At 45.9% G+C, this 21,771-nt stretch overlaps 1 protein-coding gene across 3 annotated transcripts in view; it reads right to left on the minus strand.

Moving 5' to 3' along the window:
* Positions 1-1,784: 1,784 nt before the first annotated feature.
* MMS22L (MMS22 like, DNA repair protein) overlaps positions 1,785-21,771 on the minus strand; it is a 172,796-nt gene continuing 152,809 nt past the window's right edge. The window contains exons 25-26 of one of the 3 annotated variants that reach the window (XR_003855772.1): positions 19,455-19,675; positions 1,785-1,902 (exon numbers count right to left, since the gene is read on the minus strand). Coding sequence is in view for 2 of the 3 variants with exons in the window: in XM_029596676.1 (XP_029452536.1) it covers positions 19,594-19,675 (82 nt within the window). In the remaining variant the exon portion in view is untranslated. Of the gene's footprint in view, positions 1,903-18,352; positions 19,676-21,771 lie in introns of those variants that run through there. The other 2 variants (XM_029596676.1, XM_029596675.1) reach the window with 2 other exon arrangements.

Below are 21,771 nucleotides of genomic sequence, written 5' to 3' on the forward strand. Positions count from 1 at the left end.
CCCTCCGAGGAGTGGATATCCAAGAACGAGGAAGGGCCCCCAAGGAGCGGGTACCCAAAGCATCCAATTACCCAGAGGGAAGTCTGGAACAGGAACTCCAGTGTAGAGTGGATTCAGCAACGATGAAACTCCTTGCTAACTCATCGGTGAGGAGGGCTGGTTGGCTTAAGTACGGCATCATGCTGACATCTTCCGGAGGGGACGCCCCCAAGGTTCCCATGACGTGTATAAAGCACGCCCTCATGTGCGCCTAAGTGATTCCAGGTTTAAGATGGCACTCGGTATCTCCCACGCAGTCCCAGAGGACTCTGGAGAGGTCGGAGTTGACTAGCGGAGGTTGCCACTCTTCCCAGAATTGAAGGAAAAAAGAAAAAAAGAGGTGAGCATGAGAGGTCACAGTACCCTCCTTCTTAGGGCCCCCTCCCGGGGGTTTTGGTTTCCTTGGGTGTGACAAATGAAATTGGCTAATCAGATCTTTATGTTGCTTGCAGGCTCCCAAGTATTCTCTTTGGGTCCAAATCCCTCCCAAGATATGAGGTACTCCTAGCGTCTTCCGTGTTTCTGCACATCAAGGATGTCCTCCACCTGGTATGTGATGTCCTCCTCTGCCGAAAGTGGTTGAGGATCAGGTGTTTTCTTAGAGAATTCTGATAGAACCAGTGGCTTCAGAAGAGAAATGTGGAAGGCGTTGTGGATCTTGAGTAGATGGTAGCTGCAGGCTGTACGTGACTGGACCCAGGCAGCAGAGAACAGAGAAAGGCCCTATGTACCTGGGCGCAAAGCGTGCGGAGGGTAGCTTTAAGTGGATGAAATGGATACTGAGCCATACCTTGTCTCCAGGTTGCAATGGCGGTGCTGCCCTGTGATGGGCGTCGTAGAACATTTTGGCTTGTAGTCCAGCCTTTTGAAGAAGGCCTTTAGTCTGTTCCCATAGCTGATGCAGTTCTTGTGCCGATGCCTGGGCTGCAGGAGAGGATACTGATAAGGGTATTGGTAGTGCAGATAGAGGTTGACATCCGTAAACAAGTTGAAAGGGCGATGATCCTGTGGCAGCTGACTGATGGGAATTCAACATGAATTCGGCCCATGGGAGCAGCTCGGACCAGTCGCTTTGTCTGACAGTGACATTGGCTCGGAGGAATTGTTTTAGTGTCCGATTAGTCCTCTCCGTCTGTCCGTTGGCTTGCGGATGATAAGCTGACGTAAGGTCCAGAGATATATCAAACATTTTGCAGAGGGATCTCCAGAATTTTGCAGTGAACTGTACTCCTCTGTCAGAGAGGATGTGCTTGGGCATGCCGTGCAGATTTCCCTTTCCTGTGACAATCCCTTTTTTCCCTATCCCCCTCCCTCCTTTGGGATCTCCTCCCACCCCCCACCTCCCTTTGTATACCCACGGCTTCAACTTTGATTACCTTCCTGGCCTCTCTCTCCAATCCATGTCTCTGCGTTGTAGCAATCACAGATTCTTGGTGATTGCCCCTGGATCACCCCGATCCCGCACTTGCTGTTTACCTGTTATAGTTTTAATTGCCTCGATCCTTGACTTGCTGTTTACCTGTTATAGCTGTATTGAACCTCCTATCCCCAGTTTTGAATTTTTTTTTTTTTATTGTAAAGCCTTGTTACGCTGCATTACTTGTTATCTGGAAACTGATGTGATGTTCCCAACAAATGTCGGTCTATAAAAATGTTAAATAAATAGAAAAATGTCGTATAAGCAACTTAGTACAAACACAAGTGCAGTACATATTTCACAGCCCAAGTAAATCTTCAGAAAAAAGCTTTATTAATTCAATAACGGCAACTCCACTAGATGTAACTCTTTCAAAAGGGTGCCCCGACATGGACCCCGTGTTTCGCCAAAGGCTGCGTCAGGAGGGATGAGTTTTTAACAACAATCTGTGGATATAAACAGATAAATTAACGATGGACTATGCAAAAGGGGCAAAATTGACATACTACTCTAGAAGAGAAAAACATCACACATACTGTTGTAGTTAGTAGTAACACTTCACAGGGAGCGCACAAGCATACAGTATACTGGGGATTTAAACGCTACTCAAAAATGGATCACTTGTGTACACTAAATCTAGATGGGTTCCCCTGGGTCCAGCTGACCCATCTTTAGTTGTTTTTGAAAAATTGGTACAGTCAGAAATTGACAGATTAAAATCTGATAAGGGCTATGTTCACTATAATTTATCTAAAGAGGAAAGCACATCTATCAGGTCTCTGGTGGATGACCCCAGTATAATGATAAAGGCCACGGATAAGGGTGGGGAGATTGTGATCTTGGACAAATCTGACTACATAGTGGAAATCTTACGCCAACTACGTAACCTGTCATTTTACCTCCCTCTTTCTGAAGATCCTACAGTTAGTTTAAAGGACTTAATCAAATCCTTGGTTCAGAACGCTACAAAGCATAAATACATCACCACCCAAGAAGCTCAGTGCCTGGTGGTAGAATTCCCAGTTATTCCGGTATTCTATATTCTGCCCAAAATTCATAACACCTTGCAGAACCCCCAGGCCGACCTATTGTATCAAGAGTGGTAGTGGCCCGGGGTAACCTGCAGGGAAGCTTCTGTGAATGCTTGACTCGTAGAAGTACTCACAGGTGGAGGTCCAAGAGAAGTTCAATTGTAGAACAGGAGAGTTCCCAGGGTAGCAAGGCCCTCCGAGCGGATAGCCGAGAACGAGGAAGGGCCCCCGAGGAGCAGTTACCTAAAGCGTCCAATTACCCAGAGGGAAGTCCGGAACAGGAACTCCAGTGTATATCAAAACCACACGTGCAAAGGCTGCAACCTCCCGGGCCTACATATCCAGACGATAATACCTGGAAAAGGTATGTAAGAAGGACCATGTTGCAGCCCAGCAAATGTCAACAGGAGAAATCAACCTAACTTCTGCCCATAACAATGCCTTAGCCCCAGTAGAATGAGCCCTAACTTGATTAGATAATGGCTTGCCAGCATCAACATATGCTCCCGTGACTGCCTCCTTAATCCAGCAGGCTATTGTAGCCCGCGAGGCCAGCTCTCCTTGTCTAGTACTGCCGTGAAGGACAAACAGATGATCCATTTTCCGTAAAGACTCAGTAACCTCAGAAGAACATAAGATATACCATACTGGGTCAGAATAAGGGTCCATCAAGCCCAGTATCCTGTTTCCAACAGTGGCCAATCCAAGTCACAAGCACCTGGTAATTACCCAAACATTACACAGACCATAAGCTACTATTGCTTAATTACCGTCATAGCAGTTTATGGATTTATCCTCTAGGAACTTATCCAAACCTTTTTTAAACCCAGTTACACTAATTACTGTAACCACATCCTCTGGAAATGAATTCCAGAGCTTAACTATGCACCGAGTAAAAAATAATTTTAGAAATGACGGCAGAAGAAGACTAAACGGCCCATCCAGTCTGCCCAGCAAGCTTTCGCGGTTTTTTTTCTCTCTCATACTTATCTGTTACTCTTGGCCCTTAGTAATCTTTTGGCTCTATTTCCCTTCCACCCCTGCCATTGGTGTAGAGAGCAATGTTGGAACTGCATCAAGTGAAATATCTAGCTTAATTAGTTAGGGGTAATAACCGCCACAATAAGCAAGCTACACCCATGCTTATTTGTTTACTCAGACTATGTAATTCAGCCCTTGTTGGTTGTTGTCTGGATATAGATCCACTTTTCTTCATTCCCTCCTGCCATTGAAGTAGGGAGCTATGCTGGATATGTGTGAAGTATCAGTTTTTCTCCCCTGCAGTTGAAGCAGAGAGCTATGCTGGATATGTATTGAAAGTGAAGTATCAGACTTATTTGATTTAGGGTAGTAACCGCCGTAACAAGCAAGCTACTCCCTGCTTTTTTTGTGAATGCAAATCCTTTTTTCCACATTACCTCTTGCCATTGAAGCTTAGAGCAATGTTGGAGTTGCATTAACCATATGTATGTTTATTGAATAAGGGTATTATCTCCAGGTAATAGCCATCATTCCCGCGAGCCACCCACTCTTCATTCACATCCTCTAGACTTTATGGATCCACAGGGGTAGATTTTATAAATCTGCGCCTGCGCGAACAAGAGTACGCGGGATTTTAATAGATATGTGCGTAGCTGCGTGTATCCATTAAAATCCGGGGTCGGCACGCGCAAGGCTGCCCAAAATCGGCAGCCTGTACACGCCGAGCCGCGCAGCCTACCTCCGTTCCCTCCCCCGCACCTTCCCCAGCCCCCCTGGCCCTAGCTAAACCCCCCCTTACCGTTGTACAAGTTACGCCTGCTAGAAGCAGACGTAACTTGTGCGCATTGGGCCGGCCGCCGGTGCTTCAAGGTCCAGTCCGGGGGCTGGTCCGGAGGCCGCAGCCACGCCCCCAGAACGCCCCCAATGACACGCCAGCCGCAACACGCCCCCCGGAACGCCGATCTCAACACGCCCCCCCAACACACCTTCTCCAGGAAAGCCCCAGGATTTAAGCACGTCCTGGGTCTTGCGCAATCCGCCGAGCCTACTCCTGAGGGGGGATATGATAGAGGTGTTTAAAATCATGAGAGGTCTAGAACGGGTAGATGTGAATCGGTTATTTACTCTTTCGGATAGTAGAAAGACTAGGGGGCACTCCATGAAGTTAGCATGGGGCACATTTAAAACTAATCGGAGAAAGTTCTTTTTTACTCAACGCACAATTAAACTCTGGAATTTGTTGCCAGAGAATGTGGTTAGTGCAGTTAGTGTAGCTGTGTTTAAAAAAGGATTGGATAAGTTCTTGGAGGAGAAGTCCATTACCTGCTATTAAGTTCACTTAGAGAATAGCCACTGCCATTAGCAATGGTAACATGGAATAGACTTTTTTTGGGTACTTGCCAGGATCTTATGGCCTGGATTGGCTACTGTTGGAAACAGGATGCTGGGCTTGATGGACCCTTGGTCTGACCCAGTATGGCATGTTATTATGTTCTTATGACAATTAGCCAAGTAGACTTGGAGATTGACACCTTTTAGTTATGGAATGGATCTCCCCATTGGGATCTGCCACGTACTTCTTAGTGACCTAGATTGGTCAAAGGATTTATGTTATGATCTGCTACAGGTTAGGAAAGGAAAATTATGTTCTTACCTGATAATTTTCGTTCCTGTAGTACCAAGGATCAGTCCAGACTGCTGGGTTATGCCTCCCGTCCAGCAGATGGAGTCAGAGAGAAACTGAAAAGGCACCACTCATATACCCTGGTGCGCCCCCTGCGATCCTTCAGTATAATCCATAACAAAGCAGTATGAATTTAGGAACAATGGCATGGCAACTCTCTGTGACTAGATCAAGATAAATATGAACATGTGGAAAACGAGGAAACCAGGCAAAAGCCATGAAACATAACCATATGAAAAATAGAACAAGTGCTCGGAAAAAACAATGGAATCTGAAAAGGAAACACGACAGACGCGGGACTCTGCACTGACATGGGCGGGCGTCTGGACTGATCCTTGGTACTACAGGAACGAAAATTATCAGGTAAGAACATAATTTTCCTTTCCCTGTACGTACCAGGATCAGTCCAGACTGCTGGGAAGTACCCAAGCTGCCCTAAACGGGGTGGGATCCTGACTGTCCCGCACGAAGCACACCACTGCCAAACGAGTCTACCGGCGGAGCGCGGACGTCCAATCGGTAATGTCTAGCAAAAGTGTGCAACGACTTCCAAGTAGCCGCCCGGCAAATTTCCTGAGAGGAAATAAAACCACTCTCAGCCCAAGACGCCGCTTGGGAACGCAGAGAATGAGCCTTAAGACCGTCCGGAACTGCGCGACCTTGAGAAATGTAAGTAGAAACAATCGCCTCCTTCAACCAGCGGGCTATAGTAGCCTTGGAAGCTTTATTGCCTTTCTTTGGACCATTCCACAAGACAAAAAGATGATCAGACAACCGAAAAGGGTTGGTAATGTCCAGGTACCGTAAGAGTGTCCTTCGAACATCCAACCTGCGAAGCTCCGGGTGCCGAGACACCTCAGCACCATCCACCGCAAAGGCCGGTAGGTCCACAGTCTGGTTGACGTGAAAGGCGGAAACTACCTTAGGCAAAAAGGAAGGAACGGTACGCAGAGAAACCCCCGAGTCAGAAATACGGAGAAAAGATTCTCTACAGGATAACGCCTGAAGTTCAGAGATTCTGCGAGCAGAACAAATAGCGACGAGAAAAACTGTTTTGAGAGTGAGATCTTTGAGAGTAGCCCTTCGTAGCGGTTCAAACGGAGAAGTACATAGACCCCGGAGAACCAAATTTAAACTCCAAGAAGGACAGATAGGGCGTACCGGAGGTCGCAAATGTTTAACTCCTTTTAAAAATCGTGCAACGTCCGGGTGCATGGCAATGGAAAGTCCGTCAAGTTTACCGCGGTAACAGCCTAAGGCTGCCACCTGCACACGAAGAGAATTATAGGACAAACCTTTCTTTAGACCTTCTTGCAAAAAAGCCAGAATATGAGAGACCGTAGCCTGCCGTGACGACACTTTCAAACCCTGGCACCAAGAGTCAAAAACTTTCCATACCCTGACATAAGCAACCGAGGTAGAGGGCTTCCGAGCCTGTAGAAGAGTAGTAATGACCGACTCAGAATATCCCCTCTTTCTCAATTGCCGCCTCTCATAAGCCAAGCCGCTAGACAAAAGCGATCGGCCTGGTTGAAAAATACTGGACCCTGCCGTAGGAGACGAGGCAGATGACCGAGACGCAAGGGGCCGTCCACCGCTAGGTTGATGAGGTCGGCGAACCATGGCCTCCTTGGCCACTCCGGAGCTACCAGAACGACGGGTCCTGCGTGGGATTCGATCCGACGCAATATTTTTCCCACCAATGGCCACGGTGGAAACACGTACAGAAGAACTTGCGCGGGCCAGGGAAGAACTAGCGCGTCCACGCCTTCCGACCCGTGTTCCCTTCTGCGACTGAAGAAGCGAACCGCCTTGGCATTCGAACGAGTCGCCATGAGGTCCAACCGGGGGGTCCCCCACCGGTGACAGATGAGTCTGAGTGCCTCGGGAGATAGTTCCCACTCTCCCGGATCTAATCGCTGCCGGCTGAGATAGTCTGCTTGAATGTTGTCGACTCCGGCGATGTGCGACGCAGCAATCCGAGACAGGTGCTCCTCTGCCCAATCCATCAGTTGGGCTGGCTTCGGTTGCTACCGGAAGACTCCTTGTACCGCCTTGCCGATTTATATACGCCACCGTGGTTGCATTGTCGGACAAAACCCGAACCGCTCTGTTCCGAATCAAAGGCAGGAAGTGCTGTAACGCTAGGCGAACCGCCCTGGTTTCCAAACGATTGATAGACCACTTGGCCTGAGAAAGCGTCCAACGTCCCTGAGCGGATTGAGACTGACAGACTGCTCCCCACCCCGTCAGACTGGCATCGGTCGTGACAATGATCCATTGGGGTGGTTCCAAATCGATGCCTTGGAGCAAGTGGACCGGATCCAACCACCATTGCAGACTGGTCCTTGCTGGGTGTAGGAGTGGCAAAGATATCTGAAACTCCTCTGATTTGGGATCCCAACGCGACAGAAGCACCCTCTGTAGCGGCCGCATATGCGCAAAAGACCACGGAACCAAATCCAGGGTGGACGCCATATAACCAAGAACCTGTAAATAATCCCATACCACTGGCAAGGGAAGGGCTAGGAGACGACGAACGTGCGCCATCAGACGCTCCATCCTTGCCTGCGGCAGGAAAACTTTTCCCACTCTTGTATCGAACGAGGCGCCCAGAAATTCCAAACTCTGGGAGGGAATCAGTTGGCTCTTGGGATAATTGACTACCCAACCCAAGGAGTGTAGTCGGTGGAGTACTGTCTGAATTGCGACCTCGCAGAGACGACGCGATTTTGCCCGAATGAGCCAGTCGTCCAAATACGGGTGGACCAATACTCCGTCCCTCCGGAGGCTCGCTGCCACCACCACCATTACCTTGGTGAATACTCTCGGAGCGGTCGCCAGTCCGAACGGAAGGGCACAGAACTGGAAATGAGATCCCAGGACCATAAAGCGGAGAAATCGTTGATGGAACTCTTGTATTCCTATGTGCAAGTAAGCCTCTGTGAGATCTAAGGAAGCCAAATACTCTCCTTTGTGGAGCGCAGCGATGACTGAGCGCAGGGTTTCCATCCGAAACCACGGAATGCGCAATGCCTTGTTGACCCGCTTGAGATCCAGAATAGGGCGGAATGTGCCCTCCTTTTTGGGAACGATGAAATAGATGGAATAACGGCCTGTGCGTTGTTCGGCGGGCGGTACTGGCACTATGGCTCCCATCGCCTGCAACCGCTGCAGGGTTTGAGCAATCCGCTGTTGTTTTACCAGAGAACCGCTGGGAGAGATAAGGAACAAATCGCGCAGGGGCCGTGCAAAATCTAAGGCGTATCCGTGAGTTATAATGTCGAGGACCCATTGGTCGGTGGTAATTGCGGCCCATTCCTCCCGAAAGTAAGAGAGTTGTCCTCCGACCTCCGGGACGGAGGAATGGACCTGCGTCCCTTCATTGAGCCGCCTTAGAGGTGGCGAAGGTATGAGACGCCCCTGCGCGGGCTGGCCTTCTACCACGAAAGGAAGGAGTCCATGCTTGGGAACGCGTAGACGGCTGTCTTGAAGCGTAAGAGGAACCCCTCCCTCGATCGAAAACGGCGCTGCCCGCGAAATCGCCCGTGAAAGTTACCCGAAGTACGAAAAAATCTCGGCTTGTCCTCTGGCAACTTGAACACCTTATTCTCCCCCAAAGATCGAATAAGGTCTTCTAACTCAGTGCCAAATAATAGTTTGCCCCGAAAAGGAAAGGAACCGAGTTGGGCCTTGGAGGAAGAGTCTGCTGCCCAGTGACGCAGCCAGAGTAACCGCCGTGCGGACACTGCTGAAGACATAGACCGTGCCGAAGTGCGGAGGAGATCATAGAAGGCATCCGCGGCGTAGGCCACCGCGGATTCTATGCGGTTTGCTTGCTCAGCTTCCCCCGGAGGCAGATCCTGAGATGTCAACATCTGTTGTACCCAGCGAAGGGTAGCCCTTTGTACCATACAACTGCAAACGGCCGCCCGTACTCCCAATGCTGAAACCTCAAAGATTCGCTTAAGCAACATCTCCAACTTCCGATCTTGAAGATCCTTAAGGGCCGTACCCCCAGTTACGGGGATGGTGGTATGTTTTGCCATGGCAGTGACCGCCGAATCCACCTTTGGCACCCTAAGGAGCTCCAAAGAATCAGCAGGGAGTGGGTAAAGCTTATCCATAGCGCGGCTGACTCAGAGTAGCCTCCGGATTATCCCATTCCTTGGATACAAGCTGAAACAGTTTATTGTGAAAAGGAAAAGCATGTGAGGGTGTGCAAGCCCGTCTAACTCAAAATCCCCTGGCTGGGAATTCGTTTCAATCTGGGGTACCGGAATTCTTAGTTCTTGAAGAACATGAATGATCAAGGGATCTAATTCTTCTTTATGAAATAACCGAAGAATGAGAGGATCGTCGCCTTCAACTGGGTCAGCTGGGTCCGTACCCCCCACCTCCGTACCAGAATCCGGAACGGGTGGGTCCGGTGAAATAGGGTCCGGAGCTATATGCCATAAAGGTTTAGGAGGAGGAGGAGGGTCTGGATTTGGATCCCCTCCCAAGTTAGTAGAAATTTTGCCACATTTATCTGGGGCAGGAGCACCCTGCTCCCATTCAGCTTCGGCCTCCATATAGGCCTTATGGAGCAAAAGAACAAATTGTGAGGTAAATGGATGAGGTCTTTTTAAAGAACCTCCCTTGGCTCCCATAGGTGGCAAATCTAGAAGCCCCGATAAACCGCGGGGTCTGAGGGGGCTAAGGTCCGGTAGGGACAGCAGTGGGAGGTCCTCTCCCTCCTCCGACGAAACGGCATCGCAATCAGGCACTTCTAAAATGGCCGCCGAATTTTCCCTCATACCGGCAGCGAGGACTGCCGCGTTTTGCCCGACGCTGCCCGAGCCCCAAGTCGCGGTGAGGGAGAGCTCCCGGCCACGGCTGGCCCCCGCGAGGAGCCCTCACCCCCGGGAAGGCACCGGGAGCAAAGGCCCTCGCGGGAGAGCCGGCAGCCCGGCTCCCCACCTGCAGTACAAACTGACCCTCTGGGCATTTTTTTTTTTTTTAAGAAGAAAAAACGGCGCGAAAAGGGGCCGGGTGACAAGCCACCCCTTCCGGAGACCACAGTGAGTAAGGCAGGCAGAGTAAAAAGAAATTACCTCGTTTTTTGTTTTTTTTTTGAAACGTGTATAGCGCTGCTACCGGCAGCTATGAAAAACCTCACAATTCAATTATACAATGGAGCCTGCAGAGGGTGTAGCATACCCATCTGACTAACTTCTCCGAGGAATTAAACTTCTCAGGAGGCGGAGAGGGAGAGTGACCGGCCCACCGATTAATTCTCCCCTCCTCTCACTGGGCAGGGCAGAGAGAAACTCCGGGAAAAGGCTGTAGGGCAGTGCCCTGCCTTGCCTGCTACTGCTCCTATTAACAGTGTTAAACTAGGCCTGTAATTAAATTGATCCAGTCACAGGATTCCTCAGAAAATAACAGTGTTAAACTAGGCCTGTAATTAAATTGATCCAGTCACAGGATTCCTCAGAAAATAACAGTGTTAAACTAGGCCTGTAATTAAATTGATCCAGTCACAGGATTCCTCAGAAAATAACAGTGTTAAACTAGGCCTGTAATTAAATTGATCCAGTCACAGGATTCCTCAGAAAATAACAGTGTTAAACTAGGCCTGTAATTAAATTGATCCAGTCACAGGATTCCTCAGAAAATAACAGTGTTAAACTAGGCCTGTAATTAAATTGATCCAGTCACAGGATTCCTCAGAAAATAACAGTGTTAAACTAGGCCTGTAATTAAATTGATCCAGTCACAGGATTCCTCAGAAAATAACAGTGTTAAACTAGGCCTGTAATTAAATTGATCCAGTCACAGGATTCCTCAGAAAATAACAGTGTTAAACTAGGCCTGTAATTAAATTGATCCAGTCACAGGATTCCTCAGAAAATAACAGTGTTAAACTAGGCCTGTAATTAAATTGATCCAGTCACAGGATTCCTCAGAAAATCGTAAGTCAAACCTGATAGGGAAAACCCCCTCCCAATTTACAGGAGATCAGGACCGCAGGTTATGCTCTCTCATCTGCTGGAGTCAGAGATATACTGAAGGATCGCAGGGGGCGCACCAGGGTATATGAGTGGTGCCTTTTCAGTTTCTCTCTGACTCCATCTGCTGGACGGGAGGCATAACCCAGCAGTCTGGACTGATCCTGGTACGTACAGGGAAAGATTTTTATTTATTTTTTTTTTTTTTGTTTGTAATGTTTTTTTATTGGCAAACCAAGAAAAAAGACAATACAGAAAGCAATGACCGGTCACAGCCAATTGTGCAGCAACAATATCAAAAGCAGTAGAAATTAACCATTCCAGAATGGTGTTACTCTATTTAGAAAAAAAGATATATACAAATTATAGATCAGAGTAAGAACATAACACATCATAACAGAGCTGTACAGAACCACCCCCACTCCTCCCCGACTGGAGCCCTGATCCCAAGATACAGAATTAGTGCATATAAACATAATAGAAAACAATATCATTTGGGGAAGTAACAGCGATGACAAGGATGCATTGCAGATGTACTACAAGGCGAGAGAGAGATATGTCATCGTAGCTTAATAAGTAAGACCACTGTGGATCAGATATTCACAGGCGGGTGCATCCTTAGTGGCTAAGGTCTGCAGTGGTAGTTCTGCGCATCTAACCATGTCTGGAAGGGTTCCCATATGACCCGGAAAGACGGCAGCCGACTCAAATGTATAGCAGTGAGTCTCCCTAACTGGTAATAGGAGAATAACCGGTGTTGCACCTCGGCTAAATTTGGTACTTTCACTTGTTTCCAGTGTAACGCTATCTCTGTCCTTGCAGCAATAAAAACTTGCAAAACCAATTTCTGTGCGTGTATGGTGTATTTGTTCATGGGGAGACCCAGTAACACATGCCAAGGCTTTGCATCAAAAGGAAAATGGAGCAACTGCTCGATCCACTGAAACACTAAATGCCAAAAGCTTTGAATATAAGGGCAAGTTCACCAAATATGGTAATAAGTGCCTCGCTCACCACAACCCCACCAACATAGGTCAGATAAATGTGAGAAAAACCTGTGAAGCGTTACTGGGGTGTAATGCCAGCATTTTGTAGCAGTTTTCTTGAAGCCCGGCTGATATAGAGCACTTACTGGCCATAGTGTAAATAAGGTCCCAGTCGCCATCTGCCAAGGGTGCCTGAAAGTCCAATTCCCAGAGTTCCCTGCATTTATGCACACCAGCCAATTTACCATTGAACATTGCGTACATTTTAGAGATTATACCCCTGATAGATGAAGCGTGTTGGCATAAAGTTTCAAATAGGGTGTTTGTGAGTCTCATGTTTCGCAACCTCAGGCCCTTATGTAGAAAGGAAGAAACCCGGGCATACAGAAAAAAAATAGATAGCTCCACCCGAGTGCATTGCACTAAGTTGTTCCCTAGTTAACAGCGTTCCCTGTTGAATAACATGACCCAGCCGCTGAATTCCAGCTGCTAACCAGCATTTAGTAGTCAGAGAGCAATCAGAGATGGGCAACACTATATTAGTGAACAAATGAGACATCAAAGAATAGCATTCCGTGCCCACCAACCCATTTCTCCAGCGGTGCCATACATGCATTGTGATACGTAATGCATATGGAAAGAATATAAAAGTACTCCAGGATGAACTAGGTTGCCATGGCATTGCAGAAATGGGGAAATTGCCCAGCAACCCCTGTTCGAATCGAACCCATTGTGGTACATCTCAAGTGCCGTGGAACGCCACTAAGGCACGAAGCTGAGCAGCATAATAATACCAGGCCAGATTGGGCAATTGCAATCCCCCCCCTAGCCTTGGGTAAGTATAGGGTAGCCCTAGCAACACGAGGCGGTCTCTTTCTCCATATGAAACTACAAATGATTTGCTGCCATTTCTTAAGAAAGGCAGTAGGAATGCTAATAGGAATAGTAGTAAAAAAATACAAAAAACGAGGAAGGATATTCATCTTAACTATGGCCAATCTCCCTAGCCATGAATGCGTATGGCGTTCCCACAATCTCAGGTTATCCTGCAGCTTGGTCACAAGGGGCTTGTAGTTTAGGTCAAACAATTGATTAATATGAGGCCCAATCTTGACGCCCAGGTATTTAAGGGAAAAAGGAGGCCCACGAAAAGGGGAATCGATGTCTAAGGTCCTGAACTTCAGCAGGTGATAAGGTTAAATTGAGAAGTTCCGACTTGTCATAATTGACTCATACCAGAAACTGCCGAGAAGCCACTCAACTCTTCCATTACGCCCTTTAAAGATGTCTGAGGGTCTGTGAGGGACATCATGACAATCAGCAAAAAGGGAAATTTTTGAGTGAACAGTGCCCCCCCCTTAATGCCCTTGATATCCACGGCCCCTTGGACCCTAATAGCGAAGAGTTCTAAAAAAAAGGGCAAATAAGAGAGGTGATAATGGACAGCCCTGTCTTGCCCCTCTGTATTGTAAAAGGGGGCCCATAACCACCATTAACTTTTACCCTGGCTAGTGGATGCTCATACAGTTTTCGTAACCAAAGCGTAAAAGTTTCTCCAAAACCCATGGCTTCCAGCGTCTTGAAAAGGAACTCCCAATGAACGAGATCAAACGCCTTTTCAGCGTCCAGGGCAAGGAGTACCGCTGGTATTTGTTTCTGGTGTAATAGATCGACAAATGTCAGCAATTCTCCGAACATTATCAGCAGCCAACCTGCCTGGCACAAATCCCACCTGATCATTATGGACCAACCCAGGAAGGACCCCGTTAAGCCTAGCTGCCAACACTCTGGCTAGGATTTTCAGATCTATATTTATTAATGAAATTGGGCGGTAGGAGCCACATTTAGAAGGATCTCTACCAGGTTTGGCCAAAACGGTAAAGCCAGCCGTGTTAGATTCATTAGTGAAAGAGGTGCCCTCTAGCAAGGAGTTGAAGGCCTCTGTTAGTGGGTCCACTAGAAATGTAGCAAATTTCCGGTAATAGGTGCCAGTAAACCCATCAAGCCCGAGCATCTTCCCAGCCTTAAGTTGCTTAATGGCAGCCAACACTTCACTTGATTCTATAGGCTTATCCAGGCATGTCTTCTGCATCTCAGTTAATGTTGGGAGAGTCACCTATCTCAAGAATTTCTCAATTGCCTCCTGCTAATGGAAGAGTCCTTAGTATATAGAGTAGAAAAGAATTCAGTAAAAGATTTATGGATGTCCTCAGACGAAGTAACTGTCTGACCCTGAGTGTTCTGAATTTTAGACACCACTGTTTGAGCCTGCACTGCTTTAAGTTGTCGAGCTAGATATTTTCCTGCCTTATTTCCCCCCTCAAAAAACTGTTTCAGTATCATAAGTTGCTGACTGATAGCAGTATCATCTAGGGACCGTAGGTGATCCTTAACCCTCAGAATTTGTTGGTAAGCCACTCCCGATTGAGTACGGCTATGGGTCTGGGTTAGGGCAGACAGTTCCGTCAGCCAGGCTTGTCACTTACTCTTCCGCTCTTTATTGTAATGTGCCGCGCGTGCTATACAAGCACCCCGTGCAACCGCCTTAGAGCACTCCCATATTATCAGGGAAGACATATCGGCCATCTGATTTTCCTTAAAATTGTTTTGCAATAAGGTCTCTACCTGGCCGACAAAGGCGGCATCTTTAAGCAAACTATCATTAAGGTGCTATGGCCGGAACCCCTTATCTGTATCTTTAAAACAACAGGACAGCCAAATAGGGGCGTGATCTGCCCACGTTATGTTGTCGATATCCTTTTTTGAAACTAAATTTTGTATGGATTTAGAAAGGAAAAAATAATCGATCCTGGTATAAGTGCCATGTGGGTTAGAGAAGGTGGTGTAGGAGCGAGAGGAAGGATATCTATCCCTCCAGATATCAATTAAACTCCAGTCCTCTAAAAATGTGTGCCACCTTCTGCAAGTTTGAGAATCAGAAATCTTCCCCGAGCTGGAATCTAGGACTGGATCCTGTACAAAATTAAAATCCCCTCCAATTATAAGGTCCCCCTCGAGATGGTGCTGCAGAAGATCATGGAGAGTGGATACGAATTGTGTCCTGTGCAGATTGGGGAAGTATACATTGAGCAACGTAAATATGTGCTTTCCCACTCTAATTTTTACCAATATATACCGACCCTGGGTATCCCGAACATGTGAGAGTTCTTCATGTATAAAGGTAGAAGCGAACATGATACCCACCCCCGCATATTTAGCAGATTTGGTACTAGCTGCCCAGTGCGTGATGGGGTATTGGGAGAAATGCAGAAGCCGTTCATGATGCCTTCGCACATGCATTTCCTGAATAAATACTATTCGAGCCTGCTGATGTTGCAATTCCCTCTGCAGGAGTGAGCGCTTCCACGGAGTATTAAGCCCTTTGACATTGAGTGATAATAAGTTTGTCGCCATTTATCCCATCAACTAGTAGGCCCATCCATCCCACTGCGTGCCTGGCTCCCATCCAAAGCCTGATTTACCCGCCCACCGGAACAGCAACCGACGCACCTATCCACTTCTCCCCCTGGAAAGAGAGCTGCTACCCCCAAAAAGAAATACAAGTGACAACTCGAAAGGGCATGAGCTCCAGTACCACCCCAAATTAGTCCATTAGTATCCCTATAAGCCATCATGGGATACTGCTCCTCTGGAGATCTGCTGCTACGCATATGGAGCGTGCTATTCCAGACAGATTTCCCCACCCCAAATAAGAAAACCATTCGCTACGATTATCAAAAACCAAACTTGATAGACAAACTTGATGATGCCCCCCAAACTCATGCAGGTGAAGCAATTTAAAATTCAGCCTAGCATGTAAGGGCCCAACCAGGGATCGCTAGTAAAGTCGATCACGTGTGCCCACCATGAAGACAAAAGTGTGCGCCCAGAGTTATTAGACTAAACCTGGTCAGTGCAAATGTTCAACCATGGTCTTGTGCCATTGCACAGCTAACATCAGGCTGGCGGCTAAACCTCTTTCCTCCCTTGTCTGCCCTCTGCCACCGAGGCGCCGTATCTGGTTTTTGTTGGTGCTGCGATGTGCTGGCATGCTGAAACTTGATTGGAAGTTGAGCTTTAGCGAAGGCCTCAATCGTATCTTCAAGTGAAGTGATTTTGTAGCCAATGCCCTGGCTCTGGAAAGTGAGCCCAAAGGGATATGTGATCTGTATTTGATAGTCCGTTCCCTCAATTGGGCTGTGACTTCATGGAGCTCATATTGTTTCTTTAAGGTGACTGGTGAGAGATCCTGGTATATGGAGATATTGTGATTATTCCAGTGAATTTCCTTCAGCCGCCGTGAGATAGAGTATATCTGTTCTTTAATAGGGGAACTGGAAAAGCACAACACACGATATCCCTAGGCCGTTGGTCCTGCCTGGAGCCAAGCGCACGATGCGCTCTCTTGAATTTGATTTCAGTCGGTACCAGGGTAGGCGCCTGATCACCCTCAGTGCTCTGGAGCAAAATAAAATTACAAATTTGAGCCGCTGTGTCACCCACCGCAGCATTCTCCGGGGTCTCTGGCACTCAACGGATCCTCAAGTTATTGCACCTGCTTCTATTTTCAAGGTCTTCTACCTTTGTTTGCAATTCCATGATAGTGGAGGAGAAAGAAGATTGTTGCGAGATAAGGGAATTAATGGAGTCTCAATGCCCATCTATGCGATTTTCAGCGTCATCCACTCTGTTACCTAAAGCTGCAATATCTTCCTTTAGGTCAGCTACTGACGCCATGATTTCCTCCCATGCTGCTTAAGGTCTGCCCTTAATTCAATAAACCATGTGCGGGCTTCATCGCGGGTTAAGAGTGCCGGGGTCAGAGCTATCCGCAGGAGTTAGTTCTTCCATCGGCACCTGCATGTCTCCTGGTGCTCGCGCCGTGAGGCCTGTGGCCTCGGCGCCATCTTGGCCAGTCTCCAGCGGCAGCTTCTCATAGAACTGCCTTAAATCCGCTGTTTTTCTCTTCGTGGTCATGGCGCAAGTAAGAAGAAAAGCCTCCACTCACGTTTGGGAGCAGTTTCACCAAGTTTGGCACCAATGCGAGCGTTTCCTCGGGTCTTTTAGTGGGTGGGGAGATGGAGCCGAGTTCTCACACGTCTCCACGCATCAGACGCGAACAGCGCCCCCCCTCAGGAAAGATTTTTATTTTGATCCTTTTATAGGAGATTGTGAAGATGGGCATGAAAACTTTTTATATCTGGTTCTCGGTGAATTTAGACTAGATTTATACAAACACATCTCTGATTTTATAAGTTATTTGCATTTTGCTCATTAATATTGGATTTTAATGTAATAGAAAAATAAATATCTGCAATCTTAATTCTGTTTAGTAAGTGTCCCCTTGAAAAGCAAAATATAAGTACATAAATTAAATTATATCATTATTTTGCCAGATGTTTATTCAATAGGACCTGATTATCCTGAAATGAGGGAAAAGAGGCTAGTGTTGGTCTGGGTTCTACAAACATTCTCTATGACATACAAGACTGAATTTTGTGTTTTTGGCCAATTCTTATTGAACATGAGTACCAGTAAACCTGCTGGTTCCTTAAAAGACAATCTCTAGAATGAAAGAAAGTACATTATAAAAATTCCCTTACGATTATGTAAATTATTAAACAGAATCCCTATCCCTAAAGGTCTTTAAGATCATGAGAGGTCTTGAACGAGTAGATGTGAATCAGTTATTTACACTTTCGTATAATAGAAGGACTAGGGGGCATTCCATGAAGTTAGCATGTGGCACATTTAAGACTAATCGGAAAAAATTCTTTCACTCAATGCACAATTAAGCTCTGGAATTTGTTGCCAGAGGATGTGGTTAGTGCAGTTAGTGTAGCTGGGTTCAAAAAAGGTTTGGATAAGTTCTTGAAGGAGAAGTCCATTAATTCCTATTAATCAAGTTTACTTAGGGGATAGCCACTGCTATTAATTGCATCAGTAGCATGGGATCTTCTTGATGTTTGGGTAATTGCCAGGTTTGGCCTCTGTTGGAAGCAGGATGCTGGGCTTGATGGACCCTTGGTCTGACCCAGCATGGCAATTTCTTATGTTCTTATGCCCCACCTCCTCAGTTGAGACATATGAAAACATCACCCTAGATTCATGACTCCCTCTGTGTTATTCCAAAGTATATGACAAATTATGTATCCTAAATATGTATCTTACCAAAGTATGTGACATACCAAAATATGTTTTACCAAAGTATGTGTTATACCTAAATGTGTTACATCAAAGTTTGTAATGACCTAAAAGATGAATGTTACTTTTGTAAACCATTGTGATCTTCGCTTGGTACGACGGTATATAAAATAACTAAATAAATAAAATAAAAGACTAACACTGGTCTATGCATTTCTCTAAGTCTGTACGCATTTGTCAAAAGATAAGTGAACTAAAAAAAAGGATGACAAGTGTATATTTATGGTACCAATTATATTCATAAGGGTTTTTTTTAATATGTGTAACATAGCAAGGATAAAAATTTATTAAAGAAACTTGTAGAAAATGTTTTGAATAAGGCAGTCTCCATTTTTGGTCCACAAGGTAGAGTTAAATTATTTTGTGAGTGTATCATGTACTGCCATCTCGTCTTTGCAGTTGTAAAAACCTTGTAGTAGTCTCTTAATCAAACAAGTATAAAACAAAAAATACAACCAGGAGAGGGTCAATATCCATCAAAAACTTCCCTAGTCTATCACAAACTAGAAGGTCACAGTTTTTATGGGTAATTCTTCTAAAGGGTATTCTAAGTTTAGAAGATTGGCAGGCACATGACAGATATGGTCCAGAACATTTAAGAAAGTAACTTTGTTAGAACTTTTGAAACACATGAGAAGATACCAGTAATGACTATCCTTCCACTTTCTTTTGTTAATATGCTGTGAGACATCCTCTAGCACTCAACACTAGTAATTTTGTGCATCACATCTGAGGTTTATTTATTTTTTACTAAAACTTCAAGAATATTTGTTATCTTAGACGTGTTCAACATGCATTTCTCTTAAGCTCCAGTAATACACCCTGCTCAATAAAATATTCTAGAAATTCTTCTTAAATATATTCTTTTGCACAATGAAAAGCATGTTCACCAATTCATCTACAAAGTTTGCTTCTAAATAAATAGCTAGGTTTTGTGAACATGCACAATTCTTCAACATGGATTATATATTTACTAACAAGTTTAAAATCGGATGTCTGCAAAACTGAACTTTCTCAGACAGTTCATAATTACAATGATCAAGCACATCTCTTAACTATGAAATGGGTTTTTGCGACCCCCTTTCCTTTCGCCCCAGTAAAATATACATAGTATAAAACCTTTTACAGTTGATTTTCTAGTGTCTGAAGGTTGCTTTCATCATTAAGCTCTCCACCTGACAGAGAATTCTATTAAGGTTTAGAGCGTGATGCTCAGCTTGAGAGAGGATTTATAAAATAGAGACTAGAAGAGCCTTCTCTAACTTCTCTCACTCTCCAGCTTCAGAATCTCAGACTGGCCAGATTCTCCCAGGTGAGATAACAGTCTTCTGTAAGCATCTCTGTGGAAGAAAATAAGCATTCTTGTTTATTAATTCTGCCACAGTACTTCTGCATAAAAACGAGAAAACTGAGCTGCATTCGATTGTGCCATATTAAAAAATAAAGTCAGTAAATAGCCATAAGCCCAAAACTCAGCCAATTGCTCAAACATTTGCTCTGATCTCTTCTAAACAGAGTTAAGATAATCTGTTATACTTTTGGCTTTCCTCTCCATTACCTCCTCCGAATTTAATAGATATCGGGTGACCATTCGGGTTCAGATCAGGCAGCTTTGTTAGTTGAACTACATCATCAGCAAGCCGCTCTGAGGAGTGATATACCATCAAATGTTCTTCAGCTGTAATACTCTTACCAAGTTATCCAATTGTTTTTCCCTGTTTGTTTGGCTCCAAGTTTTGCTCTCCCTGTTCAATGTAATGCATCCTTGTGCAAAGATTATTGTTTGAATGTAAACCGAGGTGATTTGTAACTTGTTACAAGAATATCGGTATATAAAAATGCCAAATAATAATAATATCCACATTTTTATTTGCTATTAAATTGATAAATTACTAATTACCTGATAATTTCCTTTTCTATAGGACAGATGAATCCAGAACCATTTTATGCACCTCTATCAGCAGATGGAGACTGAGAAAAGCTGACATCACAGTATTCATACCCCTGCAGTGACATCAGCCTCCCAGTAATCTCTACAAAAGCCAACTGTGGGCAGACTAACAAAAACTTATTAATAACAGTTACCATTCCAGTACTCAGCCAAAAGGAAACACTGAGCTCACCCAGAGAATGTATTAACACCAGTAACCCCTGGATCATGTAGCCACGCAGGAGGACCATAGCACAATCATTTGGCAGCCAAGGACGGGAAACTGGATTCATCTGTCTGTCCTAAAGAAAAGGAAATTATCAGGTAAGTAGTAATTTCTCATTTCTTAGCGTCCAGACAGACGAATCCAGAACCAGTGGGATGTCCCCAAACTACTCCCGAATAGGGCGAGGGGCTGCCTGCGGTCCAGTCAAAATCGCAAGTGCGAAGGCTACGTCATCCCGGACCTGCACACCCAGACAATAATACCTGGAAAAGATGTGTAAGGAGGACCACGTCGCAGCTCAGCAAATGATGGGAGACAACAATCTAACTTCCGTCCATGACACTGCCTGAGTCCTAGTGGAATGAGTCCTAACCTAACTAGGCAACAGCTGTTCAGCATCCATGTACGCGCCATGACTACCTCCTTAATCCAGCGAGCTATTGTAGCCCGCAAAGCCAGCTCGCCCTGCTTACTACCATAGTGGAGGACAAACAGGCGATCCATCTTCCTGAGACTTCTAGAAACCTCCAGATACCTCACGATATGTCTCTTAACATCCAAGGCTCACAACAGGCGATATTCCTCCACATCTCTTTCCCTGTCCAGAGAAGGAAGGGAAATAGATTTTCACTTGAATCAGTCTGAGACCACTTTTGGCAAAAAGGAAGGAACATACACAGCTGTATCGCCGCTGGAATCACTCAAAGGAACGGCTCCCGGCAAGACAAGGCCTGCAGCTCAGATATTCTCCATGCCGAACAAATCGCTACAAGAAACACAGTTTTCAAGGTCAGTAACCGCAAGGAAAGGTTACGCATCGGTCGAAATGTTGGGCCCACTAAGAAATCCAAAACCAGATTAAGAGTCCACAAGGACATCGGTAACTGCAAAGGACAATGACAATGTTTCACTCCTTTCAGAAAACAGGCCACATCTGGATAAGCAGACAAGGATCCACCATTCACCTGGCCCCTGAAACAGGCAAGAGCACTACCTGCACCTTTAACGAATTAAGGCCAACCCTTTATTCAATCCATCCTGCAAAAATTCCAAAATGAGTGGGATCTTAATCGAATGAGGAGGAACTCCTCAATCTTCACTCCAAGCCTCAAACACTCGCCAAACCTTAAGGAAGTGGAGAACTCTCTTGTTCATAGCAAGGTGGCAATCACTGCAGTAGAATATCCACACTTCAGCAAGCAAGCCCTCTCAAGGGCCATACCATAAGACAAAATAGAGTCTGATCTTCGTGAAGAACAGGCCGTTGCCGCAACAGATCC

The sequence above is a fragment of the Rhinatrema bivittatum genome, chromosome 3 (genome assembly GCF_901001135.1).
Source record: "Rhinatrema bivittatum chromosome 3, aRhiBiv1.1, whole genome shotgun sequence".
In the NCBI taxonomy this organism is placed as follows: domain Eukaryota; kingdom Metazoa; phylum Chordata; class Amphibia; order Gymnophiona; family Rhinatrematidae; genus Rhinatrema; species Rhinatrema bivittatum.